General features: G+C 39.4%; 3 protein-coding genes across 8 annotated transcripts in view; 1 reads left to right on the plus strand and 2 right to left on the minus strand.

Annotated features, from left to right (window-relative positions):
- Positions 1 to 800: 800 nt before the first annotated feature.
- Positions 801 to 4059, plus strand: LOC126373342 (brachyurin-like). The gene is made up of 5 exons (XM_050019482.1): positions 801 to 1063; positions 1407 to 1680; positions 1896 to 1994; positions 2387 to 2586; positions 3807 to 4059. The coding sequence occupies exons 1-5, from the start codon at positions 830 to 832 to the stop codon at positions 3912 to 3914; spliced, it is 915 nt and encodes a 304-aa protein (XP_049875439.1). The 5' UTR covers positions 801 to 829; the 3' UTR covers positions 3915 to 4059.
- Positions 4060 to 4266: 207 nt separating this feature from the next.
- LOC126373353 (brachyurin-like) lies at positions 4267 to 10603 on the minus strand. 2 transcript variants are annotated; one of them, XM_050019495.1, is made up of 7 exons: positions 10409 to 10603; positions 9568 to 9699; positions 8714 to 8867; positions 8133 to 8231; positions 6924 to 7060; positions 5525 to 5581; positions 4271 to 4730 (listed from the first exon to the last, which is right to left on the minus strand). In XM_050019495.1, the coding sequence occupies exons 1-7, from the start codon at positions 10541 to 10543 to the stop codon at positions 4611 to 4613; spliced, it is 834 nt and encodes a 277-aa protein (XP_049875452.1). In that variant the 5' UTR covers positions 10544 to 10603; the 3' UTR covers positions 4271 to 4610. The 2 variants fall into 2 exon arrangements, with proteins under 2 accessions (XP_049875453.1, XP_049875452.1); XM_050019496.1 differs by lacking the exon at positions 9568 to 9699 and having other exon boundaries at positions 4267 to 4730.
- A 2127-nt stretch (positions 10604 to 12730) lies between these two features.
- The window catches only part of LOC126373268 (spectrin beta chain), a 68790-nt gene continuing 68400 nt past the window's right edge, over positions 12731 to 13120 (minus strand). For all 5 annotated transcript variants that reach the window (XM_050019330.1, XM_050019322.1, XM_050019333.1 and 2 more), the window contains one exon: positions 12731 to 12871. In XM_050019330.1, coding sequence (XP_049875287.1) covers positions 12868 to 12871 — 4 coding nt within the window. In that variant the 3' untranslated portion in view covers positions 12731 to 12867. The remainder of the gene's footprint in view (positions 12872 to 13120) is intronic.

Below are 13120 nucleotides of genomic sequence, written 5' to 3' on the forward strand. Positions count from 1 at the left end.
GAATTTTTCATAGTAAAATTCATGTTCTTTTACAATACAATACAAGACAACTGTACAGGTATTCATACAAGATTGTATGGGTGTGAGTGGCACCGTAACGAAAACTGACTACTATGAATACTTTATATCAGAGGTGTGCTGACGTGCAGTGAATGTGGCCGTACGTTCACTGCTAAGATCGGTTACGTCAGCCATATAAGAGCGCACCTTAGGCGCTCCTAGTTTGAAGACGTGTCGCCATTGCCGAGTGCGACTGGCTATATAACGAATACTGCAGGGGATGGTACAGACCACGTTTCTGAGTTGATATCAAGTGGAATTTCCTCTCGGATTTTTTTTTTGATAATTTTAAATTCCATTCTTTTGCGACGGAAAATTCCACTTGATGTCAACTTAGAATAATGGTCTGAATCATCCCTCAAAGTTTTCGTTACGATGTCACTGACACCCTATATACGTCCCACTGCTAGGCACGTGCCTCTCCTCAATCAACCGGATGGGGAACACCAAAACTTCAAAAACGAAATCTTAAGATTTTTTTGCTTTACGACACGACGCGTCTGCTCTCTGTCACCGCTTGGCAGATATCTGCCTAATTACCTTCTTAAAATATAATGTTGAATTTGAGTCAGATATCAATATCGTATTCTTCACACACTGATTACTGACCATTACCTATCTATTGACAATTCAAACCTTTTACCAAAGACATGAGATAAAAATCGCGAAAAACCTAATGCAGATTAAAAAACCTGCACAGATAATTTTCGATAGTAGCATGTATAAATAAGGTGGCATGAAAAAACATAGCGTAATTAATTCTAATAAAATGCGTGCGCTCCTGTTATTTAGTTTGGGGTTGGTGGCTGTAGTCACGGGGCGCGAAGCTCCTGTGATGCCACTCCTGAACTACCATGAAACTGTTGGTATTCCTCTGGCCAAGAGCATCAAGGATGCTGAAGATGCTATCCATTCACCAGTTTCTGGCCGATCAGCTCAGAATGACAGCAATATGTTCATCGTCGGTGGTGTCATTGCAACTGCCGATGCTCATCCTTACCTGGTGAGTGTGAAGCTTCATCTTGTTGTAAGTTAAGAGAACAAAAAAAACAAGTAAGCCCAGCCTAATCGTGCCAAAGGTAACGATTACTGCAACCTACTCCACTTTTTCTAAATTCCTATATAACAACATTGTTAGAGTAATCAAGTACCTACAGGTCAAAAATCGACCAGGTCAATCAAAACAAACCCTCATCAAGCTCATCGCACGATCAGCTAGCCGATAACTGAATGTTTATAGACATTCTCTTAATAATTTCTCCTTGCTTTAAAAAGCAGTTGATTGAGCAGTTGGTTGAGCTGTTTAAGATCTCATTCTACTTAATTTATTTGATATTTTTTCCCAGGCTGGCTTGGTAATAAGCTTGGTTGGCATTGCTGGTAACTCTGCGTGTGGATCCTCGCTGCTCACCACCAACCGGCTGGTGACCGCAGCGCACTGCTGGTCACATGGCACCATGCAGGCTTGGCAGTTCACGGTCGTGTTGGGCTCCCAGTTCCTCTTCTACGGAGGCACCCGCATCGCCACCTCACAAGTCATCTTGCACCCTCAATACGTTTCTCAGTTCCTGATGAACGATGTGGCGATGATCTACCTTCCAACTCCAGTGACTTTCACACGTAAGTTTATTTTTATCAACAAACTTGTAACTTCAAACGTTTCCAAACACAATCAAAATTATGATTCATATCTTTAATGACGCCTTAACGGTATTAGAATCTAATCACAGTTGTGGTTTTATTTTTATTGAAATACAGTCTTATCGTATAAATCTATGAAAATGTTTGTATTTTTTATGGAGAGTCTTGACTAAATTAACTCTGCGGTTTCCCAGAAAGCATCCAGCCAGTCGCTCTTCCATCTGGCACGCAACTTTGGGACACCTTCGCCGGCACTTGGGCTATAGCTGCAGGTTACGGCAAGGTCAACGACCGTAAGTACACCATGCTTTTGTAGGACCCTGATTTTAAACTTATTCATTAAGATCTACAATGCGCATGTTTTGTGACGATCAGTGAGTTTAAATAAATGACAGTTTAGTAGAAACCTTCTTAAATAAAATCACTTTATTTTAGTCTACAGTAAAAAAACTTAGTCATCAAATAATTAGGTAAACGAAAAATAAGTTCACGGACTTACATAATGTCGTGCTGTTGTTATAGCAGCATATCGGACCGACAAAATATAGGTTCAAATAAATATCGGTAAAGGTATTTAATTGACTTGTCACGCATATGAAAGAAGATGAAGTTATAAAGCACGTAAGTCAACACAAACCATCACAAGATCCATTCTAACATAGCATGAATATTCCCTTTTTCCCAGAACAAACCGGCGTCTCCACGGCCACGCAGGTGAGCGAGGTGTTCCTCCAGGTGATCACGTACGCCCAGTGTGTCAGTATCTACGGGTCCAGTTTTATCACTCCCAGCACCCTGTGCACCAGCGGCACCGGATCCGTCGGCGTCTGCGGTGGAGACTCCGGCGGACCACTCGTCAGTTTCCAGAATGGACAGAGAACCTTGGTAAGTGAAGTATTGCCAAATTCTTCTTCTTTAGTCTGTGTTGTGATATCAATAACTGACATCATCAACCTTGGTGTCAGAGTTACTACTAAGCCGCGAAAGATCCCTGACACGACTACATACTTAAACAACTAATACAATTACCAGAACAAGACACGTACAAGCACAAACACAAGGTAATTTAAAAGGTAGGTATATAATATGTAGAAATGTAATATATTATACAATTTCAATAAAAGGGAGCGGAGTTAGATAAGTGCAGTGTGAACACACCGTAAGCGAGACGGCCGCGCAGTACCTATTGTATCGAGATTGTAAGGATCGGCGTGGCGCGTCGGCCGGTCCGTCGATGCGTTGTATGAACACACTACGCGTTACCGGTGCGCACATTCGTGTGGACAGCGAGACACAGTTGGCGTGTTGGTAGCACATTCGTTGGTGCAACTTTCGCGATAGCTACGCGTGTGCGTAGCGCACGCCTCCAGGTTCCAAATGCTCATATTTTTGTCACATGGGTCTAGCAGCTAAAGTGCTAAGTACATAAGTAAATAGTAGCCGGGACCGACTACTTAATTTGCCTTATGCACGGATTGTATTACTTTCGGAGATTCGGGCGAACAACCTGCAATGTCCTAACCAAACTGGATCACAAAGTGATTTTGTTATTATCTCTCCACCGGGATTCGAGTCCAACGTTCAACCACTGGATCACGGAGGTAATCGCATTGCCAAGTACCTAAACTTTTGTACTTAAATATAATCAGTGGGGTTAAAATGCAATATTGCTTTTTGACATTTGTTTGCATTGCTCACTTTTTGCTTTTATATGCTCAAATGTCAAATTGCAATATTACTTTCTTAGATGAATAGCTTCGATGTGGCCATTTTAACCCCGTCTATTTTTATGTTATACCTACATGACGTCTGAAGTATATTCAGAACGTTATCATACCGCTAATACGCCACTCCTAAATATGAATTGTATCACAACCCATTAAAGGTTTGCATACGACATCTACGTATATCTCTTTAGTGACGACTCGTAACATAGGTAATGTTAGCTACTTTTGTCGGCTGATCCGCCAATCCCTTAAAGTACCTTCAAACTTTTATTTCTGCGAAAACATCTCTCACACATTGACGAATCCTTCCACCACAGCAGGCCAATCCGGAGATGATGCAGAATTTCAACAAGATTCTGAAACTCATTTGTCTTACAGATCGGCATCAGCTCGTTCGCGGCCAATGTTGGTTGCCAGCTCGGTCACCCCTCAGGGTTCGCCAGGGTCACCAGCTTCATGAGCTTCATCACCCAGCATATGTTTTGAGCTAATATCTTCAGCACTTGTTTTACTTAGGACAAGCAACCCAGGGCAAATCACGAGAAAAATTTCTCTGGAGCCGAAACTTCGTTGCTGTACCTATTTTATTCAAAACATTTGCAAGAAACACGATACCTAAGTACCTATCTACTGAATTAAATTTTAGATTAGGTATGTTCGCTTTTTTCTTGTGACAAACCTTTTTTAAAGTAAGTATATAAGTAAGTACTTATATCAATTTTTCATTTCAAACTTCCGGAAAAGTAAAAACCAACTAGGTGTCTACAATAAAGGCTTGTTAAGAAAAGTGATGTCTTTAATTTAAGAAAGTGTTTTATTTCGAACTTTCGATATAAATATAGGAAGAAAGATCGGTACCTTATCCCCTTTACTTGTGTTTTTATAAAAAAAATATGTAAATAATTAATTATAAGTACCTGATATCAAAGCGTTTGCTTTGCATATAATATACTAGTGGATTCCCAAAAGATATAAACATTGTTCGTATTAAAAATATAGTAATATACTTAGTAGTTTTTGATGAGAGTGTCAGTCAGGATCGTAGTACGTGGAATTCCGTGGTCTCTGCCTACCCCAACGGGAAATAAGCTTGATCTTATTTATGTATATAAAAAATATAAAGTCAGTCGAGTCTTCTGCCGTGTGGGTCGACGACCGACGTCGCCTATATTTGTGTCAGGGTTAGTCGAGTATGATTCCCGTTACTTCACTGATCCAAGGCAGGTATCGTTGGACCCTGGTGAACACTGAGGGTCGCTCCTCATTGCAGCCACTCACGTCCACAAACGATGCCACCCCAATCTGAAGACAGCAGACGGCAGAAATACATGTACAATCAAAGAGCAAAAGTTCAGTCACTGAGCCCAGCGAATCATTTGTAAACAGTGGTGAAATTATGAACCATTAATTGTCATAATTATAAAACTTATGTTTTTGGAGGTGTTTTTGGTCTAATACAGAAACGACATGTAACTAGGAGGTCTTAAGTGCAACCAGTTAATTTACTACTTGGCAAGAAACTGATTAAACTTTGCAGCTTATCGTACCTAAGATGAATGGTAAAATGCTAATTTATAAATAAAAGCCAGTGTTAGATGACCAAAAATCAATCTCATTTTCCTTTTTGACTTTTATCAAATTTTAATTATCAATTATGTAATAATGAAAATATATTTCTCATATGTAGTCAAGTAATAACCATTAGGGGGTATTCAAAGGGCTACATAGAAGTAATTCACCTAAAAATCAATATTAATCAAATCAAAAGTAATTTGACATAATTTACGCATATAAAAGTAAGTGCGTAATTTCAAGACATATTAAATAGCAATATTGCTTTTGAGCATTTCACAATTTATCTTTGACCGAGTGAAATATCCTAATGTCGGATAATGAAGATTAACGTTAATTCTGTCAAATCAAACTTGCTGATGATGGAAAAAATAGAAAATGATGTGAGATAATATTTTAATTAGGTACGTATTTAGTTTCGTTTTTGTTTTCAATATTGTATAGGACGACTCCGTTGAGATAGGTTCAATCTAAATCTGCAGACATATTTTACAACGTAAGAACTTATTAAAAAAAAATCTTACCAATATTGTTTCTTCGGTCGCATTCCAAAATATAGTCAATGGTCCTCCGTTGTCACCCTGAAATATAAATCTTCAGATTAGAGATAGCTTGGCTAGCTGGCAAAGAATAAGTCTACTTTACACCTCTGCCTACCCCTTCTGGGATGCAAGCGTGATGCTATGCTATTAACTTACTTAGGTACTTGTCGAATTAGTATACAACTACAAGATGAGAGTTATTTTGTCATTCGAAATGAATTTTATTTCGGAAAATAAACTTACACATTCTGTAGTTTTTGGCTAAACATTTAATTCAATTAATATAAATTAAAATCATTCAAAGGACTATTTAAGCAAATTCTTTTTTTTACCGTACACATTTCTGTTTACAGACAGATCTGATAAGATTAGTTTTTTAATATAAACGATTACCTACTTCATTATAAAAACGTGATATAGATCTGTTAATTACACTGACGTTTACAGATAAAGATAAGTACTTACTTAAAATATCCTTGTAATTAGGAAGTTTACACTTTTCGGAAATGTTACGTTATTATACAATTCACGTTGTGGTGTGGGCAAAGCCACAAATACCTACTCAGAAGTCAGCTTTGATACGATACATCATTTCTTCTTTGTTCCGTTCTGTCCATAGCATTACTCTTTAAACTAATAAAAAAGTTTATTCAGGTAAAACCTATGACACACATATACATTTATAACATTAAAATATAGTTGGAAAACATAAACTTTTTCAAAGTGTTCTTTTTGTACTCTGGCACACACCGGAGACTTTACACAAAACACTTCGTTTTACACTACACAGATACTACTGACGTTATCGTACAAACGCATCTGTGTGTGTAAAGTCTGACGCCGTACGATTGAAGACTAAAATAAGATCGAGGAGGGGTGAGGTAAAGCTAGCTCAGCTGCTGGTGGGGAGCGGAGAGTTGCCTTTCTATACGTAGTTTTATTCATTGTTCTATGACTCTGGTCTTATCTGCCTAAATGTAATACAGTTCTTTTTACATAAGGGGGAACATTTTGGAGAACGGCATATCAATGTTCAGGATATAAAATACATTATACTCGCTCCTTGTTCGAGACGGCTCCAGCATCGTCACAATTTTCAAAGCTCTTATCCAAAGCTAAAAAAAGATTCGTTTCCCGCTTCCTGAACGCACCTGTCAACTAATGTCATTATGTTTAAACCATGTTTCATGGACAACTCCATCACCTGTATAGGGCGAGGTATAAAAATTGAAGGGAGGGAGTCCCGTCTCGAACAAGGAGCTTCGTATAATTGAGATAGAACTTCACTTGTATATGTGTGTCGTAGATTTCACCTAAATAAACTTTTTTTTATTTTTTTTTATTATGACTTACAGGTAAGTTCGTTTAATCTCTTAATTACCTTGCAAGTGCCTGCAGTGTTGTTGAACCCGCACACTATGTTGTCGGGCAGCTGGCCAGCATACTCCGCGTTACAGAACTGATCCGTCATCACAGTCATGAACTTCTGACGAAGCGTTGGGGACACGAATGTTACGCCTGTGAAATTCAACGTAATAGGTAAGTACCTAGATAATTCACAAACCCCTACTAGTCCTACTTGTCGGATCCGACGACGGCGACCTCGCCTCTTCTCTCGTGAGCTCGAATGTGGCTGGCAAAGTCGAACTTTGTATTGAACACCCGGTCACTTCGCAGGCGAATACCTGTCCACCCGAATTGAGTACGTACGTATAGTTGTACATGGGCTTAGAACGATATTGGTGCTAATTCCTGTAAATACCATCTAATTTTATTTTAAGTTATATCTGTCATTTTCTTATCCGCCGAAAAGGAAAAGGACGGGTAATCGACAAGCATAAAATTTATGGAACACACGTCAATTTTAAGGACAAATCTAAAACAACCGTCTAAAAATTTTACATCAGTCAATAACCCGACACAGGTAAGTAGACAGCACGTCAAACGGATTGCATACCAGCGACATACCTTTTTGATTCGCCCGGGTTATTCATTCATTTACTCATTCTTCCTAAAATTAAAGAGCTGTGAATCGTCCGTCCCTTTCCCTTTCGACGGATATGAAAATGACGGATATAACTTAAAATAAAATTAGGCGGTGTCTGCAGGAATCGGGGCCAATAACTTAAATGTCTTGATTTTCTGGTACTGATCAAGGTTCATAAATACATTATAGTAAAATGGGCTATGATGGAGTCGATATCTAATACAACATCATCTCCCTAGCGCTATCGCTTTTTTTGTCCGGGTAAGGTTCGAGTCAATAAAGTGGGGACGAATTGTGTGAAGAAGGAAGAAGGATATGTATATAAATAAATATGAAAGGTGGGAGTACTGAGATGACGAGAGACAGATGGACGGAAGAGGAATACCTATGCTGACCACACTTACAGTGGGATATGGGCAGGAGGATTAAGATACGAGCTTAAACTTACACTTGTTATTACTAAGGATGGATAAAACCACCAGTGGCGGCCCTAGGGCGGTGCAAAAAAAAGAAATAGGGGGGGGGGGGTCAAAATCAACCAAGACTGGTTCACCCTAGCATTATACTATAATGATATACTAAAAACATAAGAAAATTACATACTGGGTGACGCGATGCCCCATCCTGAAACAGTTCCTCGTAAACCCGCGTAATTGAAGTCCGCGATGCGAAGATACGGCAGACGAGCTGCATTCACCGTTTCTGAAAAGTGCAGTAAATATTTATACCTTATTTCTTTCGCTTTGCTATCGCATCGAGTTCCGAGTAAGGTGGTTATCACACGAGCGGTCGCGGTCGCGGTTTGGAGGTGAAGCGGTCGGCAAGGCAGTAAGTAGGTATGGACTTGTATGTAGGTTAGGTATACCTTGGTTTGACACATGAGCACCGCCTCGCCACGCGGACGACCGCTTCGTATGATAACTGCCTAAAAATAGGGGTTAGGAGAGAACCCTAGCGGGTCGATAGCGATAAGCGCTTAATGAGGGAAATCGTCGATCACACCGGCGGGTCAAGCCACAAGCTGATACAAGCTAACTCCTTTAAAAGATGATAGTAGCAGGTTACGAGTACGAGCCAAGCAAAGCAATCAATCGCCGTAAACAGGAACGTTGCCTGGAAAGTCCTTTATTATAGGGGTATTTTTTTGCCCCTTTTCCAATCCAGTAACTTATGGATATACTGACCAGTAAGCTGCACGATGTTAGCCAGCTTCAACAGCGCCAGGTCATTGGCGTACGTAGTGGCGTCCCAGCCAGGGTGGACCTCTATATCTTCCACGTTGACCACGCGGCGGCCATTCTCGTACCGGTCGTATAGGGAATGCGCGCCTAAGATCGCCTGGTATAACAACATAACGTCACCTTATTGTGAAAACCACGTAAGCGCCTTCGGTTCACAAAATCACATTCGGTTGCGATTTTTGTTAACAAAACTTCGCAACAGACAAGATCGTTTCAATCCAGGTAAAAATGTGTGGTCTCAAATTTTAACCGAATTGAAATGAATTGAATAAATCGATTTGATTTTTCAAAATGGCGCTTACATTACATGGTTTTCGCTATAAGACGACGATAATATAAGCTCACGACTATATCCCAATGGGGTAGTCAGAGGCACATCAATGGCAAAATGAACTAAGTAACCACACCTTACCGAGCTTTCTGTTAAACCAACGTGATAGGTGCTAAGCTATATCGCCGTCTATAATGATCGAACCAACTGTCTTAGTGAATGCACTTAAGATAAATTAATAACTCATTATAGCAAGCCTGGTACCGGGGTTCGATCTGTCGCTCCCCGTTTGAGAAGCAAGACGATGCATCACAAGACCATAATATATAGTGACTAGTAACCACCTATTGACCTACTTATGGCAATTCTTCATTTAAGTACTTCTGGATTTGTGTATGCAACATTTGGAAGGTAGCTGTCCTTAGTTCAGTTTTCAAACTTTTAGGGATAACAGCTGTGACGTCTTACTACTTGTACTTGTGAATGTGAACTAATACTTTTTCAGTAAAAATAAAGATTTTATTACCTGCACGTGGTCGACTTGTTGTCCGTCATGGAAGCAGCAGTGTGCCGCAGTGAGCACCCACTGCGGGTGTAGGAGCGAGCCCCCGCAGAATCCCAGCTCTCCTGTGGCGCCTACCCTCGAGTACAGGGCCACCTATATTATATTACAAGTAATTGGTAGTTTGTGAAAACCGTAGGAGGCTTCCGAGCTTCTAAAAGGAATTAGTTTGGCTTACAAAGTCGACAACAGCCCGCATAATGGACCACCTTAAAGTCTAAATTCGGAAAACGGAGCCCACTAACGTAGTAAGTATTCGAGAACGTACTTTACCGTTAGGTACCAAAGTGCGCCTATTTGAAGATGGCAATAATCATTCTGCGCCTGCTGCACAGAACCGGGAAAACAAGACAATAGGGATCGCCACGGGTTTTTTTTAATGAAAATTGCAAACAAAAATTGACCTTTTCTAATGTTCTGTAGCTAATAAACTACCAGTTATACTTACACATCGTAATGTCGTACATCCTGATGTGAATGTCTTCAACAAAACCTCGATTTCTTTTAATTAATTTTAATCTGAGTGAAAAGTTTCAATCGGATGAAACTTGATTTCACCCGAATGAAACTAGCTTGTCTATTCTTAACAAAAACCTATCAGAAAGTGAATTTGAAACAGCTTATGTGATTTTGACTATAAGGCGATGATATACACCATAGTGTCCACTATCTTCTCTATCATGTTAAAATTGATTAGGATGTTATCGACTTTCTTCCTAAGTGGTTTCTTACGAAATTCAAAAAGGAACAGATTCTGATTAATCAAGCACATAAGTGTTCACAGAGTAATCGAATTATGGTTTACCTGAAATGGCCTAGAATGTTCTTCAGTTATGTCTCCTCCCATGATCCGTGAGGACGGTATCTGTCTACAACCATTATCGCCACATCGCGCACTCAGTACAACGGGCAACAAAAAATATACCACATTTTTTAACATTTTGTAAACTGTTCAAATGTACGGATTCTTGAAAACTGTCGGTAACCGGGAAATAGTGTGAGAAAGTTATTTTATCTCAGTTTGTTTGAAGTTATCGAGTGTCAAGATAATTTATCTATTTTTCAAATATCTCGATAAGAATTATACTTATAAAGAACGTGGCCTAAGTCATTTCCGTACACTAAAAAAATTTAGGTACCTACTTCTTTTTATGTACGTAATAATATTAATTTATGAATCGCACAAAAAATATACATAATATGGAACATCACTTCATCTCCCTAGCATTATCCCGTTTTTCACAGGGTCCGCTTACTTAACCTGAAGATTTGACAGGTCCGGTTTTTTATAGAAGCGATTGTCTGTCTGACTTTCCAACCCGCGAAGGGAAAAAACCAGCCCATAGGAAACCACACATACCTCCGAAAATGCATTTCTCGGAAATGTGGGTTTCCTCACGATGTTTTCCTTCACCGCCGAGTGATAGGTAATCATTTATAATCCAAACATGAATTCGGAAACAAATCGACAATCATTGGTTTAAGCCTGTGGTGGATTGGACCTCAAAGTGAGAGGCACGCGTTGTACCAACTGGGCTACCACGGCTAATATAGAACATCACTTACGAACTAATAATTACGTGGTCATTGACCTCCTAGTAGGTATGTCAGTGTCTACAAACTATAAGTTGGATATTAATCCACAAACTTGGCAAGTGCTATCTTGAGAAAAAGTAACAATTTTGTATTAGTTGTGTAACAAAGGATTTATAAATAAAAGCACGTGCATATTTGAAAACATCATTTATTATATTTTCCTCAAAAAAGTAAAATTTTAAAATAAAATATTTAAACGTAAGGTTTACATGCAATAGTGTGAAACAACGTGGCAGTACCGGCGACAGGTTCGATGGGCGCACGTGCTCACCTCACACACCTATACATAATCATAAGACAAGACACCAACTAAACATGTGATCGTAACATTAAAAACGTGAATTTATACGTATTGCTTACAAAATTAACAGTTTGTGAAACGTTGGCAGTAAAATAATTAAAAATATAGTAGAGACGTTACTTTATCGAAGCACTTACGAGGCGATCAAGCATACTTACAACTCTGATTACTATGCGTGTGCGCGCGCGCCGCTGCGTGGCACACGCTATGTCCTCCTTGCCCACGTCACTCCGATAGAACCACAAGTGTAGATCTTCATTATCTCCCTAGCGTTATCCTGTGTTTCACAAGGTCCGCTTACCTAACCTGAAGATTTGACAGGTCCGATTTTTTACAGAAGCGACTGCCTGTCTGACCTTCTAACCCGCGAAGGGAAAACCATCCCGATACAGAACCACAAGTGTAGATACAATAATTAAATGCGGCACTCACCCCGCAGCGGCGCGCGCGCTCCGAAGAAGACACTTTATAATGGAAATTAATTCTAGTACAATTACGTAGCTTATATTTAAGTTGATTCTGCGTCGGTTCACGACGAGAAGACGTCGAGTAGTAAAAATGTCAATCACTGGGAGAGAACTATTGTAAATGCGGTTACATGCCGTCTTAGCTAAGTTTATTATACCAAATGCGATATTCAAATTCCGTCGATTGATATTTAATGATTGGTCAAGTACTATAATGTCTAATAAACTTTCTAAGTTTTGAATTAGTAGTGAATAGAACGACATACATTTCTAGTTCAAAGGAATTTACACTATCTCCATTTTTTTAAATTTCGTATAATATTTATATATAAATAATTAAAATATACATATATATATTCAATCTGAATTTAAACACTAAAATTATTTAATCATAAATAGCGTACGCATTTAGAATTTTATAATAATGTTTTAATATTTTGTTTTTATGTAACAACAATTACACAGGGGGTGGGATGACATCGTGGTATATATTCAGGACATACTCTATGCATTATATTAATCTGTCGGTATATTATCTACCGATAATAAATACGAGTGTACAGACGAAGGCAAATGATTCAAACACTCAATTATCGAACAGTCTTAAATAACGTTTTGTACGCAACAAAAATAATAACATTTACGACAGTCGATCGTCATTGTGCTTACGAGTCGGTGCTACCCACTTGTCAGGTATACTAGTTTGTATACTAACGTCATAATGAGCCGTGACGGCTAGAAAGAGATAGCCAATGTATGAGTGTGTTAGCACGGAGTCGTAGGCGCAGTGGCGGCGGTGCGAAGCCGTCAGCAAGCGAGGTCCGGCGCCGTACGTCGTGCGGACACTAGTGTACGGCGGGGACGCGGCGGCGGACTTGTACGGTGCGTACAACTCCGCATTTAGCTGGAAACCATAAATGCTCTAGTTAGTTTTATTGTCTACGCCCCATCTCTCTAAATACACGCAAAAAAGTTTGGAATACTTAGTCTATGGTATAGAATAAACGATAATATTACATAAAGATTTAAAACTTCTTTTGTAATATCTCCACCAACCCGCAGTGGTGCAGCGTTGTTTAGTGGCTGGCATACCCCCTCCAGTTTACTGAGGGGACGCCTGTGCCCGATATTAGGACTATACAGGCTGTTAATG

This window comes from Pectinophora gossypiella, chromosome 15, assembly GCF_024362695.1.
Source record: "Pectinophora gossypiella chromosome 15, ilPecGoss1.1, whole genome shotgun sequence".
Lineage (NCBI taxonomy): Eukaryota > Metazoa > Arthropoda > Insecta > Lepidoptera > Gelechiidae > Pectinophora > Pectinophora gossypiella.

Excerpts from the sequence above, each read along its gene's own strand:
- LOC126373353 (XM_050019495.1), bottom strand. The coding sequence starts at position 10,543 with ATGTTAAAAAATGTGGTATATTTTTTGTTGCCCGTTGTACTGAGTGCG. Across the intron at positions 8,232-8,713 it reads TAACATCGTGCAGCTTACTG|AAACGGTGAATGCAGCTCGT; the intron begins GTCAGTATATCC and ends TGCACTTTTCAG. Across the intron at positions 7,061-8,132 it reads ATGGGGCATCGCGTCACCCA|GCGTAACATTCGTGTCCCCA; the intron begins GTATGTAATTTT and ends TGAATTTCACAG.
- LOC126373342 (XM_050019482.1), top strand. The coding sequence starts at position 830 with ATGCGTGCGCTCCTGTTATTTAGTTTGGGGTTGGTGGCTGTAGTCACG. Across the intron at positions 1,064-1,406 it reads CCGATGCTCATCCTTACCTG|GCTGGCTTGGTAATAAGCTT; the intron begins GTGAGTGTGAAG and ends ATTTTTTCCCAG. Across the intron at positions 2,587-3,806 it reads AGAATGGACAGAGAACCTTG|ATCGGCATCAGCTCGTTCGC; the intron begins GTAAGTGAAGTA and ends TTTGTCTTACAG.